Genomic DNA, 20,216 nt, shown 5'->3' on the forward strand with positions numbered 1-20,216 from the left:
CTTGAAGCACAAGAAAAATAAAAAGACTATCAAGCAACAATTTTAACTCCTGCCTCTCTATATTCAGGAATATACAATGAAACTATTAAATATATTAATGTAAAGCACTAAGAAAAATACTAACATACAGTAAGTACTCAATAAATAACTCCATAAACTACATTTGAAGAAATAAACATATTCCCTATTTAGTGCTTCCACTTTCTCATCTATAAGAAGACTCTTCTACTTATAATTTTTAAACTTCATCTGTTTTTCTTACTCTTTAAACAATAAATACTGTAACTTGTTTGGGTAATTTTGAGACTTAGGAAAGAGTCAAAACACTCAAAGACAAGTCTTAGCCAGCTGCAAAGACATGAAAGAGACTGTTTCAAAGACAGTACTCTAGTTGTAAAACCTAGGACTTAGAGAATCTCACCTGGTCATTAGTATCTCAAATTTTAATTATATTGTAAATGAACAAAATGCTGAATGCAAATACAAAATTGTTTACTCAATGATTTCAAATATATATACATGTATATATTTATATACATAAAATTTTATTTTTTGTTTTTGAGACAGGGTCTCACTCTGTTACCAAGATTGGGGTGCAGTGGTGATCTCTGTTCACTACAACCTCTGACTCCCGGGTTCAAGTGATTCTCCCACCTCAGCCTCCTCAGTAGCTGGGATTATAGGCGTGCGCCCCCACATCCAGCTATTTTTGTAGTTTTTGGTAGAGAAGGGGTTTTGCCATGTTGGCCAGGCTGGTCTTGAACTCCTGATCACCCACCTTGGCATCCGAATTGCTTGAGCTCAGGAATCTGAGACTAGCCTGGCCAACACGGCGAAACCCCATCTCTACAAAAAATACAAAAATTAGCCGGGCACATGTTGTACACCTGTAGTCCCAGCTACTTGGGAGGCTGAGGTGTGGGGAATGGCTTGAGCCCAAGAGGTGGAGGTTGCAGTGAAACGAGACCATGCCACTGCACTCCAGCCGGGGCAATAGAGCCAAACCCTGTCTCAAGAAAAAAAAAAAAAAAAAAAAAAAGGGAGGGGGGCGCCGGGTGCGGTGGCTCACACCTATAATCCCAGCACTTTGGGAGGCCAAGGCAGGTGGATCATGAGGTCGAGAGATTGAGACCATACTGGTCAACATGGTGAAACCCCATCTCTACTAAAAATACCAAAATTAGCTGGGCATGGTGGCGCACACCTGTAGTCCCAAGCTACTTGGGAGGCAGAGGTTGCACTGAGCAGAGATTGTGCCACTGCACTCCAGCCTGGCAAAAAAGTGAGAATCCATCTCAAAAAAAAAAAAAAAAAAAAAAAGAAATCTATTTCCTTTTTTCTTTTTTGGAGACGGAGTCTCGCTCTGTCACCCAGGCTGGAGTGTAGTGGCGCAATCTCGGCTCACTGCAAGCTCCGCCTCCCGGGTTCACGCCATTATTCTGCCTCAGCCTCCCGAGTAGCTGGAACTACAGGCGCCCACTACCATGCCTGGGATGTATTTTTTTTAGTAGAGACGGGGTTTCACCGTGTTAGCCTGGATGGTCTCGATCTCCTGACCTCATGATCCACCTGCCTTGGCCTCCCAAAGTGCTGGGATTACAGGCGTGAGCCACCGTGCCTGGCCTCCTTTTTTTCTTTAATCATATTCAGGCGCTTTTTGTTTTTTTAAATAGAGACAGGGTCTCACTATGTCGCCCAGGCTGGTCTTGAACTCCCGAGCTCAGGCAATCCTTTCACCTTGGCCTCCCAAAGTGCTGGGATTACAGACGTGAGCCACTGAGCCAGGCCAGGCCACTTTTAAGATGTTTACTGTGGTAGGCTGAATAATGGCTCCCCAGGAGGTATCTACATCCAAATTCCTAGGAGCTGTAAATGTTACCTTATATGTCAATAAATGACTTTGCAGATGTCATTCAATTATGGATTTTGAGATGGGGACTTTGAGATTATCCTGGATTATCCAGGTGGGCCTTAAAGGCAATCACGTCATCTTTTTTTGAGATGGAGTCTCACTTTGTCCCCTGAGGTTGGAGTGCAGTGGCCCCATCTTGGCTCACTACAACCTCTGCCTCCCATGTTCAAGTGATTCTCCTGCCTCAACCTCCCGAGTAGCTAGGACTACAGGCACGTACAAGCAGGCCCAGCTAATTTTTGTATTGTTAGTAGAGATGGGGTTTTGCCATGTTAGCCAGTCTGGTCTTCAACTCCTGACCTCAGGTGATCCACCTGCCTCAGCCTCCCAAAGTTGTTGGGATTACAGTCATGAGTCACCACGCCAAGCCAGGATGTTATCTTTATATATAAAAGGCAGAGGCCAGGCACCACTGGTGGCTCACGCCTGTAATCCCAGCACTTTGGGAGGCTGATGCAGGCGGATCACCTGAGGTCAGGAGTTCGAGACCAGCCTGACCAACGTGGAGAAGCCCCGTCTCTACTAAAAATATAAAATTAGCTGGGTGTGGTGGCGCATACCTACAATCCCAGCTACTCGGGAGGCTGAGGCAGGAGAATGGTGTGAACCTGGGAGGTGAAGCTGGCAGTGAGCTGAGATCACGCCACCGCACTCCAGTGACAGAGTGAGACTCTATCCAAAAAAAAAAAAAATTTGACACAGAAAAAAATACTCCAATAACTAATGAGAAGGTCATGTGACCATGGAGGTAGATTAGAGTAATGCAGCCACAAACCAAGGACTGCTGCTGCTGGTAGCCACTGAAAGCCGGAGGAGGCAACGAATTCTTCCCTAGAGCCTCCGGAGGGAGAGCTGGCCTTGCCAGGTTGACATCCTGACTTCTCTGACTTCAGCTCAGTGATACTGATTTCTGACTTCTGGCCTTCAGAACTGTGAGAGAATAAATTTATGTAGTTTTAAGCCATCAAGTTTGTGGTAACTTGTTACAGCAGCCGCAGGAAACTAGTCCATTTATCATACAGGTTTTGGAATAGTAACTGTAGCATTTCTCCACTTCTTACGTTTTCATTGCTTCGTCTAGCATTCCCAAAACACACCTAATAAGCATCAACCTTGTTGCTTGTTAAAAATATAGAATCTGGCCGGGCACGGTGGCTCACACCTGTAATCCCAGCACTTTGGGAGGCCGAGGCGGGCGGATCACGAGGTCAGCAGATCAAGACCATCCTGGCTAACACAGTGAAACCCCGTCTCTACTAAAAATACAAAAAAATTAGCCGGGCGTGGTGGCGGGCGACTGCAGTCCCAGCTACTCTGGAGGCTGAAATAGGAGAATGGTGTGAACCCGGGAGGTGGAGCTTGCAGTGAGCCAAGATCGTGCCACTGCACTCCAGCCTGGGCAACAGAGCGAGACTCCATCTCAAAAAAAAACAAAATCTGGGGCCACATGTGGTGGCTCACGCCTGTAATACCAGCACTCTGGGAAGCCGAGGTGGGTGGATCACGAGGTCAGGAGTTCAAGACCAATGTGGCCAAGATAGTAAAACCCCGTCTCTTACTAAAAATACAAAAATTAGCTGGGCCTGGTGGCAGGCACCTGTAATCCCAGCTACTCAGGAGGCTGAGGCAGCGAACCGGTTGAACCTGGGAGGTGGAAGTTGCAGTGAGCTGAGATGGTGCCACTGCACTCCAGCCTGGGAGACAGAGCGAGACTCCGTCTCAAAACAAAAACAAAACCAAAAAAAACAGAATCTGGCCAGGTATGGCAGCTCACACCTCTAATCCTAACACTTCGGGAGGCTGAGGCGATTGGATCACTTGAGCTCAAGGGTTCAAGACCAATCTAGGCAACATGGCAAAACCCTGTCTCTAAAAAAACCCGAAAACAATAACCAAAACAAAAATTAGCCCAGCCTGGTGGGACACACCTGTAGTCCCAGCTACTTGGAGGGCTGAGACAGGAGGACTGCTTGAACTCAGGAGGTTGAGGCTGCAGTGAGCCAAGAAACTGCCAATGCACTCCAGCCTGGGTGACAAAGTGACACCCCGTCTCAAAAAAAAAAAACTTCAAAACCAGAAACAGAATCCCAGGCCTATCAAAACAGGAACGTCAGGCAAAGGCCCTTAAAATCTGTAACTGAATACACCAGCAGACATTTTCAGGATTTTCCTTGCCTTTATATTCTGTCAAAATTTCCTCTCAGCTGTTAATATGTTGTTCTTAATATTTATATGAAATATTTTGGCCAGCCAAGGTGGCTCATGTCTGGAATCCCTGCACCTTGGGAGGCCAAGGTGGGAGGATCACTTGAGCCCAGGAGTTTGAGACCAGTCTGGGCAACATAGCAAGACCTGTCCCTCTACAAAATAAAAAAATTAGCTGGGCATGGTGGCCCACATTTGTAGTCTCTGCTACTCAGGAAGCTGAGGCAGGAAGATCAAGAGTTTGAGGTTGCAGTGAGCTATGACTGCACCACTGCACTCCAGTCTAGGAAACACAGTAAGACCCTATTTCAAAATTTTTTTTTCCAGATTCCTATCTCTATGTACACTTTTGCTTTCAGATTTTTTTTTTTTTTTAACTACTGATCTATCAGTTTGGAAGCATACCTTTCACAGATATCTACATTTGAGAAGATGTTATTTATTCTTCCAATTTAAGATTATTCCAAGTTATTAAAACAGTTCTTTCTCTTCCATTTCCTTATCCTTCTATACTAAATATACTGTTTCCCTTTATTGTTTAGTTTTTTTTTTTTGATAGCACAACACTTGGTTTCTTAAATTGTAACTTTTAGCTATATAAAATATCCCTGTACTATCCACTTAACAGTTTTGGTCTTGAATTCTACTTATTTAGGCATAACTTACATACAATAAAATACAGATTTTCAGCATATATTTAAAGAGTTTTAACAAATATATAGGCCACCTACCATACTCACAGGCTTAAGTGATCCTCCTGATTCAGCCTCCTAAGCAATTGGGACCACAGGTGTACACCACCACATCTGGCTAATTATTATTATTTTTTAAGAGATAGGGTCTCCCTATGTTGCCCAGGCTGCTCTCGACCTCCTGGACTTCAGTGATTCTCCCACCTCAGCCTCCCCAACTGCTGGGATTATAGGCGTAAGCCACCACACCTGGCTAAATTCTCTCTTGTATACCTTATTAAAGCATGTTATCCATTTATATATTGCCTTAAGAGCTATTAACTCAATCTACCATTTGTCTTTTCCTTTCCTTTTTTCTTTTCCTTGAGACAGAGTCTCGCTGTGCTGCCCATGCTGGAGTGCAGCAGTGCAATAATTGCTCACTATACTGTCAAACTCCTGGCTTAAGCAATCCCCTCCCTCCTCGGCCTCCCAAAGTGTTAGGATTATAGGCGTGAGCCTGCAACAGGACTTATGACTGGCCTATTTCTATCCTATTTCTAATAAACAAGATGTATAATGGAAAAGCCAGTCCCCAAAATAAAATCACCCCCCACCATCAGTATAAAATATCACTGAAAAGTTAACATGCTATCATGGTTCATCAATTCTAGATGCATATTTGTTATAACATATCTGAAATAGGAATGTCTTTATTTTTATTTTTTTGAGGTGGAGTCTCGCCCTGTCACCAGACTGGAGTGCAGTGGCGTGATCTTGGCTCACTGCAATCTCCACCTCCCAGGTTCAAGTGATTCTCTTGCCTCAGCCTCCTGAGTAGCTGGGATTACAGGCATGCGCCACCACACCCAGCTAATTTTTGTATTTTTAGTAGAGACGGGGTTTCACAATGTTGGCCAGAATGGTCTTGATCCCCTGACCTCATGATCCACCTGCTTCAGCCTCCCAAAGTGCTGGGATTACAGGTGTGAGCCACCATGCCTAGCCAGGAATGTCTTTCAATTGATGACAAATTACAATTTAACTAGCAACATTTTTTTTTCTTAGTGGTACATAAAAAAAAGATAGTCTTTCAATCAACTGCACCTTAAATCTGATACAATATACTATAGATTTTTTAATTTTAAAGAGACAGAGTCTTGCACTGTTGCCCAGGTTGGAATGCGGTGGCAGGATCATAGCTCATTTTAACCTCGAACTCCTTGGGCTCAAGCGATCATTCCATCTCAGCCTTCCAGGTAGCTGGAACTACAGGCGCATACCACCATGCCCAGCTAATTTTTGAGATGCGATCTCACCATGTTGCCCAGGCTGGTCTTGAGCTCGTGGGTTCACGTGATCCTCCCCCTGACCCCGTTTGGTTTCCCGAACCACTGGGATTACAGGTGTGAGATTTAGTGTTCATTAGATAAAATGTACACAAATTGTCCAGGCAGATTTTCTTCTCAGTTTAGCAAAAAGTCAGTCATTTTAGAGGGTTTTATTAAGGACCGGAGTCAAGCAACTTGCGTTTCATAAAAATTTAATCGGCTGGGTGTGGTGGCTCATGCCTGTCATCCCAGCACTTTGGAAGGCCAAAGCGGGAGGATCACAAGGTCAGGAATTTGAGACCAGCCTGGCCAACATGGTGAAACTTTGTTTCTACTAAAAATACAAAAAAGAAAAAAAAAAGTAGCCGGGCATGGTGGTGGGCGCCTGTAATCCCAGCTACTCAGGAGGCTGAGGCAGGAGAATTGCTTGAATCCAGGAGGCAGAGGCTGCAGTGAGCCGAGATCGCACCACTGCACTCCAGCCTGGTCAAGAGAACAAGACTGTCTCAGGTAAAAAAAATTTAATCAACTTTCTGCAACGAATGAGTTCAGTTTTAAGAAATTTCTAACTAGAGTACATTCAATGGCTTAATCTTTTTCTGGAACAATAAACATCGGACTGTCTTTTGTCAGAGGCTGACTAGGTTAAACATTTGTGTCACTGGTCAAGAGAAAGATTATAACAAAAAAAATATGGATTAAGTAACATAAATGTAGTATCATTAGAAGAACAATTTAAAGACCCTGACCTGTGACCTGTTGTTCCACATATAATTACTTAGTAAAAGGCTGGGCGCGGTAGCTTATACCTGTAATCCCAGTACGTTGGGAGGCCAAGGCAGAAGGATCACTTGTGGCCAGGAGACCAGCATGGGCAACATAGTGAGATCTAGTCTCCACAGAAAATTTAAAAATTAGCTGGGTATAATGATGCACATCTGTGGTCCCAGCTACTCAGGAGGCTGAGGCTGCAGTGGGCTGATTGTGCCACTGCACTCCAGCCTGGGTGACAGAGTGAGACCCTGTCTCAAAAAAAAAAAAAAAAAAAAAGACTTGGGCCGGGCGCGGTGGCTCACGCCTGTAATCCCAGCACTTTGGGAGGCCAAGGCAGGCGGATCATGAGGTCAGGAGATCAAGACCATCCTGGCTAACACGGCGAAACCCCGTCTCCACTAAAAATACAAAAAATAAGCCGGGCGTGGTGGCAGGCACCTGTAGTCCCAGCTACTTGGGAGGCTGAGGCAGGAGAATCGCTTGAACCCAGGAGGCAGAGCTTGCAGTGAGCTGAGATTGCACCGCTGCACTCTAACCTGGGGGACAGAGCAAGACTCCGCCTCCAAAAAGACTTAGGAAGACATTCACTACTAGTTACTATACTGACTAGTGTACTATGAAGTATCTAGCTTAGAACACCCCTAAGAAGTCAGTTGTTCACATTTTGACAGCAAAGCAAATGTAGAGAGATGGATGAGTGGATGGGATGGGGCAAAGAGGAAGGAAGAAAGAAAATAACTTTGACTCTTAAAACAGTCTCCCAACTGATCTCTTACTTTAGCCCTTGCCCCTTATACATTTATTCCCTACAGGGCCACCACTATGATATCATTAAACTAGAAATCATTTCTCTGCTTAAAATCTAAGGAGTTTCCACTTGAAGAAAAACTGAATACCTTACAGTGGCCTACCAGGCACTATAAAATCTCCATCTGATATCATCTAATTTACCACTCCTCTGGCTCACTATAGTCCTGCCATGTGGCCTCCTTTTCTCGGGGAGGGGGGGGGCAGGGGGGAGGGAGTCTTGCTCTGTCGCCAAGGCTGGAGTACAGTGGTGCGATCTCGGCTCACTGCAACCTCCGCCTCTCTGGTTCAAGCAATTCTCCTGCCTCAGCCTCCCTAGTAGCTGGAATTACAGACGTGCGACACCACGCCCAGCTAATTTTTGTATTTTTAGTAGAGATGAGGTTTCACCATGTTGCCCAGGCTGGTCTCGAACTCCCAACCTCAGGTGATCCACCCACCTTGGCCTCTCAAGTGCTGGGATTACAGGTATGAGCCACTGCACCTGGCCCTCCTTGTTTTTTGAACACACAAACATGCTGCTGTCTCAGGGAGTCTTTGCACCCGCTGTTTCCCTCTGCCTGGAACACTGCCCCCAGATACGTATCTGCATAGCTCACTTCCTTCAAGTCCTTAAGTCTTCCTCATGAAGGCCTTTCCTAGCCACCCTATCTAAAAGTGCAGCTCAAACCATCCTCCCCTCCCAGCCCAAAAATCCCTACTCCTCCCTCATTTTTCTTCACAATGCTTATTCAAAACCTAATATACTTTACTTTTTAAAAATGTCTCTTCATGACTGTAATTCAGCTCCATGAAGACACAGGTTTTTGTCTGTTTTGTTCATTGCTATATTCCCAATGGAAGTTCTTGACAAATATTTGTGGAACGTAAAGGAGGGAAGAGGAAAGAAAGGTGGTAACCACAACTGGGCTACAAAACTATTTTCAGGTAATTACAGTACGATCAATTAAAAACCACATGACAGAAGTAAAATTTGATTGGCCGGGCGCAGTGGCTCATGCCTGTAATCCCAACACTTTGGGAGGCCGAGGTGGGCAGATCACGAGGTCAGGAGTCCGAGACCAGCCTGGCCAACATGGTGAAACCCTGTCTCTACTAAAAATACAAAAATTAGCTGGGTGCAGTGGTGCATGCCTGTAGTCCCTGCTACTCGGGACGCTGAGGCAGAAGGATCACCTGAACCCAGGAGGTGGAGGTTGCAGTGAGCTGATATCACACCACTGCACTCCAGCCTCGGTGACAGAACACAACTCTGTCACAAAAAAAAAAAAAAAAAAAAAAATATATATATATATATATATATATATATATATACACACATAGAGAGAGAGAGATAGATAGAATAAATATAAACGCTTGACTCTCTAGGCAATACAGTAATATGCGGCTATTTAATAAACTTTTTTTTCAGCACTTATACACAAACAACTGTCCCAGGTATTGTGGAAGATTTAAAGTGAACAAAAAGCCCTGCCTTCAAGAAATCTGTTTGCAATGAAGAAGACAATCAATCTTATATAATATAAAATTAACTGCCTCCTGCTTTCTCCCCACCACTTTTACCACATGTACAATGTAACCTCATCAACACCTCCAGTCCTGTGATCTTTCCATTTATTTCCAGTCTGTCGGCACTCCCTCTGCTTCACTCCTTTTCCAATCCACTCCACGAATGCCATTCCAATACCTTTCCTGCTGGTCCCTTCAACTCTCACTGCTCTTTTACCATACCTGGCTCACAAATTCCCATACTCAGGATCTACTTTTATTTATTTATTTTTTTATAGAGATGAGGTCTCACTATGCTGCCCAAGCTAGACTTGAACTCCTGGGCTCAAGCGATCCTCCCACCTTAGCCTCTCAAATGCTGGGATTACAAGCATGAGCCACCTGGCCTCAAGATCAATATAATCTGCAACATTTACATTTGGGCTGCTGAGTATGGCTAGAGAAAAGTCACCATTGTTTGTACTGTTCCATTTCAAATTAATGGTCTCCAAATTGCATGTGCTCTTTGAAAACCACTCAGCAGTCCACTCCTGTTCAACTCTGCTCAGCTCCGCTTTTGATTCCCTGCAGCAACAATTCCAACTTTTACTACCACATTACACCCCACCCTCAACAAGTGAACTTGCCTCCTTCAGCCCAGAGAAATAAATGCCAGCAGCTGTTTATTCTCTCAGGCCCACCAACACACCTTTTTACAAATAAATTTTGCCTCACAGCTGGTCATTGGTGGCACATGCCTGTAGTCCCAGCTACTTGGTAAGCTGAGGTGGGAGGATCACTTCAGCCCCAGGAGGTCGAGGCTGCATTGAGCTGTGATGGTGCCACTGCATGCCAGCCTGGGCAACAGAGCAAGACTATGTCCAAAAACAAAAACAAAAACAAAATTCTTTACATGAGTACCTAATTTCCAAACCAATGATATTTTTCAGTCTTCTTGGCCTCTCTGCAGTATTCTGCCTTGGTATTATTCTGACCACTCCTTTCTTAAAACTATCTCAACTTTTTAAAAAAAATCATTATTTTTAAAACTGGAGATGGGGCCGGCCATGGTGGCTCATGCCTGTAATCTCAGCACTTTGGGAGGCTGAGGCAGGAGGATCACTTGAGGCCAGGAGTTTGAGACCAGCCTGGGCAACATGGCGAAACCCTGTGTCTACTAAAAATACAAAAATTAGTTGGGCGTGGTGGTGCACGCCTGTAATCCCAGCTACTCAGGAAGCTGAGACACAAGACACTGCTTGAATCCGGGAGGCAGAAGTTGCAGTGAATTGAGATTGTGCCACTGCACTCCAACCTGGGTGATAAAGTGAGACTCTCCCTCAAAAAAAGAAAAAAGAAAATGGTGACGGGCATCTCACTCTGTCACCTAGGCTGGAATGCAGTCATACAATCATAGCTCATTACAGCCTCGAACTCCTGTGATCAAGCAATCTTCCCGCCTCAGCCTCCCAAGTAGCTAGGACTAAATGCATGTGTGACCACACCCTGCTAATTTTTAGTTTTTGTAGAGACAGGATCTCTCTACAGATCCCAGACTGGTCTCAAACTCCTGGGCTCAAGTGATCCTCTTGCCTCAGCCTCTCAGAGCGCTGGGATTATAGGCATGAGCCATTGCGCCAGCTTCTCTCAACTTCTGAAGTCTCCTCTGATTCGCCTCCTACCCCTCTCAGCGCCATTAAGCAATCATCTTTGCTCTGGTCCTTAAATGCTGGTTTCCCTTGGGTGCTAGCTAATGTTGGAAATATCAGCCATTCTCAACTAATAATTCCTAATTATATCTCCAATTCAGACTTTTTATTCTGAGTTCCCAATTTGAATTTCAAGTTACCAACGAGACATAGCCACCTGGATGTATTCACTTATTAAACAACCGAGTGCCCTCAACGTATCAAGCACTGTCCTACATGTTAGGGAGACAACAGTGAAGAGACACAACCCTCAACCTTACAGATCTTACATTCTAGTTTGGTGGGGGCGGGTTAGATGCCTCACAGGCACTTTAAATCCAACATACCTGGAACCAGACTTAATGACCTAACCTCTAACCCTGCTCTTCCTTCCTATATTCTATGTTTTCTCCTTCTCCCTTGCCCAGCCCATGTATTACTTATTCAGTCACTATGTCCTGTCTATTCTATCTCCTAAACATCTCTTTACTACATCCCTTCCTTCATCGCTCTTCCACTGCCTTGGTTCTACCTTTGTCATTTCTCATCTGGACTGTTGCATTAGCCTGTTAACTGGTTTCTTTGCTTTCTGAAAGGAAGCATCAATCTATCCTCTATATTAGAATAATCTACAATGCTATTTTCACCTGGGCATGTCTTTCCCTTTTGTTTTTTTTTTTGAGATGGAGTTTCGCTCTTGTCGCCCAGGCTGGAGTGCAGTGGTGTGATCTTGGCTCACTGCTACCTCTGCCTCCTGGGTTCAAGCGATTCTCCTGCCTCAGTTTCCCTAGTAGCTGGGATTACAGGCACTCACCGCCATACCTGGCTAATTTTTTGTGTATTTTTAGTACAGTTGGGGTTTTGCCACATTGGCCAGGCTGGTGTTGAACTCCTTACCTCAGGTGGTCTGCCCACCTCGGCCTCCCAAAGTGCTGGGATTACAGGCATGAGCCACTGCACCCGGCCTGGGCATGTCTTTCCTAGCTTAAAATTCCTCAGTACTGGCCAGGCACGGTGGCTCACGCCTGTCATCGCAGCACTTTGGGAGGCCCAGGTGGGCGGATCACGAGGTCAGGAGATCGAGACCTTCCTGGCTAACACCATGAAACCCCATTTCTACTAAAAATATTTAAAAAAAAATTAGCCGGGCGTGGTGGCAGGCGCCTGTAATCCCAGCTACTCGGGAGGCTGAGGCAGGAGAATGGCGTGAACCCAGGAGGCGGAGCTTGCAGTGAGCCGAGATCGCGCCACTGCACTCCAGCCTGGGTAATAGAGCAAGACTCTGTCTCAAAAAAAAAATTCCTCAGTACTTCCCACCGCCTGGAGTCTTTCACTATGCACTATATACTCTGTCTGTACTAGCTGCATGTACCTTTGCAACCTCTGCTCCAGTAAGAACAGGTGCTCTAGGAGGAACCAAATTACCAACACATGCCATCCTCCCTGTTGGAAAGCAGACCAATAGCACAGTGGTTAAGAGCCAGGCCCTAGAGCCAGATTGCCTATCTGACCACAGCTCCTACTGGCTGTATGACCTTGGGCAAGTTATTTAATGTCTCTGCAACTCAGTTTTGCTTTCCCAAATAGGAATAACAGTAGGTGTATTTCATAGGGATTTGAGAATTGAGTTTATATGTAAAGTCCCTGACATGCAGTGAATGCTATGTAAGTGTGTAACTATCATTATGTCTTTATTACTACCCCTTCCCCTAAAGTTGAACACTTTTACTTTGTATTCCCATACACTTTATCACAAGGGATTATAACCCTATCTCCTTCACTACACTGTGATGGTCTCAGGGCAGGAACTTTGTCTTATTCATCTTTTTAATCCTCAGCCAACATAATATATGTCACATTTTTATGTGAAATAACTATCAATAAATGTGGCATGTGTTTAAGCTAAAAAGTGTGCAGGTGCAAAACAAAATGCAAGCATCTGGACCAAATTCAAGTTGAATTTCAAGTGAAAGAAAAGGTGAGGGGAAAAAAAAACACTGAAATGCATGCATAAAACAGTCAAGTGTAGATGTACTTGGGCAATGGGGAGTAGACTAGAATATAGGGGAGGGGATATTAAGAAATGAAGCCAGTGAGAAAAGGTTAGGAACAGAGTTGAATGTTAGCCTAAGGAGTTTGGACCTTACCCCCCAAAAAAATGGGGTCCAAGGAAGTCCTTTTCACTAAGGTGCTATATGGTTTAATCATTTTAGTAATATAAGTAATTTGACGACTGAATTGGAAAGTAGAAAGACTAAAGACAGAGACTAAGGAGAGGTATTGCTACAATCCAAGCAGGAAGAAGCAAGGAGCTTAAATCGGACCATGCACATGAAAGATGGGATAAACAACTTTTCCAAGGTGAAATTAACTGGCCTCAATGACTGTTCTGATATAAAAATGAAGGATATGACTCAGAGTTTCTTGCCGGCACAACTGGAAAGTGATGCTATTAATGAAGATAAGGAATACAGAGGTAGGAGCAAGGCTAAGAGTACAGGAGAACAAGCAGTTACTCCACCTAAAGTAATTCTTGAAAACAATAAACATATTATTTAGAATTGAAATCAAGTGCAAAGAGAACCATGCCATCACTCTGGCATGCACTGTTCTTATTTAACAAGCACATCAGAAAAAAAATGTGTCCAATTCAAAGGGCTCATTTGTTTACTAAATAATATGTTACTGTCCTTTATTTGGGGAAGAAAAACCTATTATATAGAGGTAGGGCTAAAGAGAAGAAAATGTGACCAATATTTTTCAATACTATGTATTCTTGAAGCCTGCTTTTTAAATTTCTCACAAAACAGTATTTTCCTGTTTTTTTTTTTTGAGACAGTTTCGCTCTTGTCGCCCAGGCTGGAGTGCAATGGCATGGTCTTGGCTCACTGCAACCTCTGCCTCCTGGGTTCAAGTGATTCTCCTGCCTCAGCCTCTCAAGTAGCTGGGATCACAGGCACCAGCCATCACGCCCAGCTAATTTTTGTATTTTTAGTAGAGATGGGGTTTCACCATGTTGGCCAGGCAAGTCTTTAACTCCTGACCTCAGGTGATCTGCCCATCTCGGCCTCCCAAAGTGCTGGGATTATATGCATGAGACACTGCGCTAGGCCAAAACAATGTTTTCTTAGGGCGCTAAGATTCTGTTCTAATCGAAATATCATGATGAAAATGTACGGCTGCTTAAAGATTTATTTAAAAACACTACCTTTAATTTTGCTTACTTGTAGCCGGATGCCGTGGCTCACGCCTGTAATCCCAGCACTTTGGGAGGCTGAAGCGGGTGGATCACGAAGTCAAGGGATCGAGACCATCCTGGCCAACATGGTGAAACCTCATCTCTACTAAAAATACAAAAATTAGCTGGGCGTGGTGGCGTGTGCCTGTAGTCCCAGCTACTCAGGAGGCCGAGGCAGGAGAATAGCTTGAACCTGGGAGGCGGAGGCTGCAGTGAGTCAAGGTTGTACCACTGCACTCCAGCCTAGCGACAGAGCAAGACTCCGTCTAGACAAAAAAAAAAAAAAAAAAAATTTGCTTACTTCCTGCTTTACATGAAATGCTAGTTATTATTTTTGAATGTGCTGTCCCCTTTGCAACTCATATCAATATGTACTTCATGCTTTTTCTCTGTCAAAACTCCCTTTTTGAGACAGAGTCTCGCACTGTTGCCCAGGCTGGAGTGCAATGGCATGCTCTCAGCTCACTGCAACCTCCGCCTCCTGGGTTCCAGTGATTCTCCCGCCTCAGCCTCCCGGGTAGGTGGGATTACAGGTGCCTGCCACCATGCCCAGCTAATTTTTTGTATTTTTAGCAGGGACAGGGTTTCACTATGTTGGTCAGGCTGGTCTCGAACTCCCAACCTCGTGATCCACCCGCCTCCGCCTCCCAAAGTGTTGGGATTACAGGAGTGAGCCACTGTGACTGGCCAAAACTCCCTTTCTTAAAAGGCTCAACAAGATGATCTAAACTAAAAATGCAATGCCTAAAAGTTCTAATTATGGTAATCTATTTCTATCAGGACAAACACAATGTAAGGAAATTTAAACAGGCCAGATATTTCTATTCATAAAATGAGGAAACAGCAGGATAACTTTGTGCAGCAGTAATCAAATTTCAGTGCACAAACAGAGAACTCCTTGGGCGCTTGTCAAAAAAGCAGTTATCGGCCAGGCGCGGTGGCTCACGCCTGTAATCCCAGCACTTTGGGAGGCCGAGGCGGGCAGATCACCTGCGGTCAGGAGTTCGAGACCAGCCTGGCCAACATGGTGAAACCCTGTCTCTACTAAAAATACAAAAAAATTAGTCAGGCGTGGTGGCAGGCACCTATAATCCCAGCTACTCAGGAGGCTGAGGCAGGAGAATCACCTAAACCCGGGAGGTGGATGTTACAGTGAGCCAAGATCACGCCATTGCACTCCAGCCTACGCGACAGGAGTGAAACTGTCTTTAAAAAAAAAAAAAAAGTTATCAGCTGGGCGCAGTGGCTTACGCCTGTACTCCCAGCACTTTGGCAGGCTGAGGCAGGTGGATTACCTGACGTCAGGAGTTCAAGACATGCCTGACCAATATAGTGAAAACCCTGCCTCTACTAAAAATACAAAAATTGGCTGGGCATGATGGCATGTGCCTGTAGTCCCAGCTACTCGGGAGGCTGAGACAGGAGAACTGCTTGAACCCGAAGGCAGAGGCTGCAGTGAGCCGAGATCATGCCACTGCACTCCAGCCTGGGCAACAGAGCGAGACCCTGTCTCAAAAAAATTAAAAAAAAAAAAAAATGCAGTTATCTGCCCGTATGTAGAGGTGGGGCTGAAGAGATTAAAGTGTGACCAACGGTTTTCAATACTGTATATTCCCTACCCTAAGAGATTCTGATTTAGTGAGGAGGTGACACCCAGAAACTTTCACTTTGATTTTCAAACGCCCCAGGTAATTCTAATGCAAGTATTTCGAGGCCATTTTGAGAAACCTGTGCAGTGGCTCTGATATCAGAAATGTGGTTTAAAGTCCAGCTCTCCCATTTGTTGCTGTGTGACCTCAGACTACTAACTTAGTTTCTCTGAAGTTCGGATTTCTCATTAGAAAAAGGGGGATACTAAAGGCTTTACAGGGATGATGAAATATAATGAAATATAAATATAATGAAACAATGATTATGCTGTGCCCACCTATAATTATATAATTATTATGATTCACCCAGTTCCACGGGAAAAAAATAAGGAAGAACTGGGCAAGTGTACATATCCATCCTGATGTTCTAAAAGCGCTCTAATTCATGTTTTTTTCCATTTCCATATTAAAATTTTCATCTACAGGATTCTATAAGAACATCTCAGTCAGGCGTGCTCTTTTGTCTTCCTCTCCCTTTAATTTTGTAATACATGAAAAAGTTTCTGGGGCCAGGCACGGTGGCTCACGCCTGTAATCCCAGCACTTTGGGAGGCTGAGGTGGGCAGATCACAGGGTCAGGAGATCTAGACCATCCAGGCTAACAAGGTAAAACCCCGCCTCTACTGAAAAAAAAAACTGCAAAAAATTAGCCAGGCATGGTCGCGGACTCCTAGTTCTGGACAAATTACTTAAGGGCTTCCAGTTCCATGAGCAAATCTTCCTGAAGGCATAAAGCCATGAACACAAATATTCACCAAAAAACACTTTTCACATCATCAACATACTCAAAAATTAATATTTTTAATGAACATTATTAAGATCCTCCAAGAAAGCAAATCCTGTTTGCTTACGCTAGTAGACCCCAAAAATAGGACATAAAGTTATCTAAAGGTCATATGCTTTATATTTAGAATAATCAGTTTAATTGTGCTATAATCAACTCCTCTCACTTCATTAAGTAACTCTGCTAGTTTCCCCTATTTTAAAATCCAAAATACAATTTAAAAATTTTTTTTTACAGACAGGACCTCACTCTATCACCCCGGCTCTCTCAAGCCATAGCTCACTGTTCTCAAGCTCTCGGCCTCTCAAATAGCTAGGACTACAGGTATATACCACCAAGACTGCCTAAGTTTAAAAAAAAAAATTGTTGGCCAGGCGCCGTGGCTCACGCCTGTAATCCCAGCACTTTGGGAGGCTGAGGTGGGCAGATCATGAGGTCAGGAGATCGAGAGCATCCTGGCTAACACAGTGAAACCCCATCTCTACTAAAAATACAAAAAAAATTAGCCGGGTGCGGTGGCAGGCACCTGTAGTCCCAGCTACTAGGGAGGCTGAGGCAGGAGAATGGCGTGAACCTGGGAGGCAGAGCTTGCAGTGAGCCAAGATAGCGCCACTGCAGTCTGGCCTTCTGGCCTGGGCAACAGAGCAGACTCCATCTCAAAAAAAAAAAAAAAAAATTGTTTTCTCTTTCTTTCTTTTTTTTTTTTTGAGACGGAGTTTTGCTCTTGTTGCCCAGGCTGGAGTGCAATGGCGCAATCTCGGCTCACTGCAACCTCCACCTCCCAGGTTCCAGTGATTCTCCTGCCTCAGCCTCTGGAGTAACTGGAATTACAGGCATGCGCCACCATGCCCAGCTAATTTTTGTATTTTTAGTAGAGACAGGGTTTTACCATGTTGGTCAGGCTGGTCTCGAACTCCTGACCTCAGGTGATCCACTCACTTCGGCCTCCCAAAGTGCTGGGATTACAGGCATGAGCCACCGTGCCCCGTCTTAAAAATTTTAGGTAGAGATGGGGTGTTGCTATGTTGCCCAGGCTGATCTTGAATTCCTGCCTTAAACAATCCTCTTGCCTCAGCCTCCCAAAATGCTGGGATTACAGGTGTGAGCCATTGTGCCTGGCCGAAACTAAAAATCTTACCAACTAGTAATTCTATATGATGCTTTTGCTCTAACCTGAAATTCTAAATAATGCCTTTGTTTACACTGAGAAATTAATTTATAAAAGTATCCAGCACCTTCTCCATCTTTCTTACTATTTAAAAGCTCGGCTGGGCACAGTGACTCAGGCCTATCATCGCAGGAGGATCACTTAAGCCCAGGAGTTTGACACTGGCCTGGGCAACATGGTGATACCCTGTCTCTATAAAAACAAACAGGCCGGGAGTGGTGGCTCACGACTGTAATCCCAGCACTTTGGGAGGCCGGGGTGGGCAGATCACGAGGTCAGGAAATCGAGACCATCCTGGCTAACACGGTGAAACCCAGTCTCTACTAAAAATACAAAAAATTAGCCGGGCATGGTGGCAGGCGCCTGTAGTCCCAGCTACTCGGGAGGCTGAGGCAGGAGAATGGCATGAACCCGGGAGGCGGAGCTTGCAGTGAGCCAAGATAGCGCTACTGCACTCCAGTCTGAGTGACAGAGCAAGACTCCGTCTCAAAAAACCAACAAACAAAAACCTAGCTAGGCATGGTGGCCCGTGCCAGTAGTCCCAGCTACTTGGGAGGCTGAGGTGGGAGGTTCACTTAAGCCCAGGAGGTCAAGGCTGCAGTGAGCTATAACCATGCCACTGCACTCCATTCTGGGCAACAAAGTGAGATACTGTCTCATAAAACCAAATAAATAAATAAAAGCTTTATAAAAGTCATCAGTTCATACTAACTACCTCATCTGTTATTACAAACAGCAATAACATCCCACAATATTTTATCACCTACCAAATATGCACTAACAGATGTCTCTCTCACATTAAAACGGATAAGAAAAAGAAAAAGGGAAAACTGAAGTGCAGGCTGTGAAATGTGAAGGAACCATGGAACCTTGCTGAATGGTAATTATCATATATCAACATTTTCCAAGTGCTCACTTGTACAAGGGACTATAAAGATTACCACCCTTCAGCCAAGGAAAAAGGGGGTGGAGAGTGGGGTGGGAGGGAGGAATCAGAGCCCGGAAGGCTCTTTCTGAAGTAGAACGCAACTAACCTCAGAACACCAAGGGTAGAATGGAGGTTATCAAAGGCCTGGCGGGGTGTGTATGTGGGGGGTGAGGGGATGGAGCGTAGATGTTGGTCAAAAGGTACATACTTGAAATTTGCTTAGATCTCAAATGTTCTCACAAAAAAAACTGGTAACTAGGTGATGTGATGGATATGTTAGATTGACTGTGGTACTCATTTCACAATGTATTCGTGTATTAAAATATAATGTATACCTTAAGTATATACAATTATCAACAGTATTTGTCAATATACCTCAAAGAAGCTAAGGGGAATAAGGAAATCCGGCCAAAGACAGGATTTGTTGGATATTAGAAAAAGTAAAGATACCACGGGCTACCTGCACTTTGCATAATCTAGTAGAGCACCGGTCAGGAGTTGATTCGGCTACTGTAAAAATCCTTGCAAAATGGTAATGTAGACTACACCCGTACTATTTGAGAGAGACAGAAGGGTGGGCAGGAGCAAGTTCGCGATGTCCACACCGGGTGAAAACTGAGGGTGCCGCTGGGAAGGTCGGAGAATGGGTTTTAATGGCCCCAAAGTGGCGAGGGAGGGTGGGGGCGTTCCAGCTCCCGCCTCCACTTCCACTTCGCCACCTGCACCCCGCCCCGGGTGGGAGTGGAGGTCCACCAGAAGGCCCGAACAGCGGCGGGGGACAAGAAAGCGCCGCGGGTCCCCGGGAATCGGAACCTAGCGGCCCCCAGGGAGGAAGGGCTGCGGGAGGGTGGGGCGCGGTGCAGCGAGGAAACCGAAAGGAGGACTACGGGGAGGGAGTGCCGCGCGGCTGGGGACCCCTCCCCGTACCACACCCGTGGACCCAGGTTCGGGAGGAGGGTCCTGCGAGCCAAAGGGAGGCAGAACTTACTCCGCGGTCCTCTTCTGAGAGGAAGTCCGGGCCGTCGTCCAGGCCTTCCTGTGGGGTCGGCGGGCACGGCGCGCCGGGGAAAAGGATGAGATGGGGGAGACACAAAAAGAGACATTAGTGCCAGGCTGGCGCGGTCCCCGCGCTCGCCCCGCGCCCGCCGCCCCCACCGCGCTCCCGGGACTCGGCGCCGCGGAGAACACCCACCATCATGGCTGCTCCAAGGCGAGGGCCGGCGCAGGCGCGCATCCCCCTGCTGCCGGAGGGAGCCGGCGGCCAGGAGCGGGGCGGGGCGGGGCGGGGCGGAGGCGGAGGCGGAGGCGGAGTCGAAGGGGCGGGGCCTAAGGGCGGTCCCGCCCCGTCCCCGGCGCAGAACGCTTGAGTCCGTGAACAGGGAAGGTTAATACCGCCTTCCGTCCAAGGTCAAGGCACCGAAGTCGGGAGCGCCTGAAGACCCAGACCTCATGGCTGGGGGCACCTCGCAGCTGGCGGGCTCTGACCAGGGAAGGGCCAAAGGCCGCCCAGGAAGCTCTCCAGTTCCCCTGCCCCGAGGGCTCCAGCGAAAAACGATGCAGGCGCCCTCCGGAA

At 45.8% G+C, this 20,216-nt stretch overlaps 1 protein-coding gene across 2 annotated transcripts in view; it reads right to left on the reverse strand.

Moving 5' to 3' along the window:
* Positions 1-19,898, reverse strand: part of SNX6 (sorting nexin 6) — a 68,163-nt gene extending 48,265 nt beyond the window's left edge. For both annotated transcript variants that reach the window (XM_030813321.1, XM_030813313.1), the window contains exons 1-2: positions 19,836-19,898; positions 19,632-19,679 (exon numbers count right to left, since the gene is read on the reverse strand). In XM_030813321.1, the coding sequence (XP_030669181.1) occupies positions 19,632-19,679; positions 19,836-19,877 (90 nt within the window). In that variant the 5' untranslated portion in view covers positions 19,878-19,898. The remainder of the gene's footprint in view (positions 1-19,631; positions 19,680-19,835) is intronic.
* Positions 19,899-20,216: the final 318 nt, after the last annotated feature.

Source organism: Nomascus leucogenys, chromosome 1a (genome assembly GCF_006542625.1).
Source record: "Nomascus leucogenys isolate Asia chromosome 1a, Asia_NLE_v1, whole genome shotgun sequence".
Classification (NCBI taxonomy): domain Eukaryota; kingdom Metazoa; phylum Chordata; class Mammalia; order Primates; family Hylobatidae; genus Nomascus; species Nomascus leucogenys.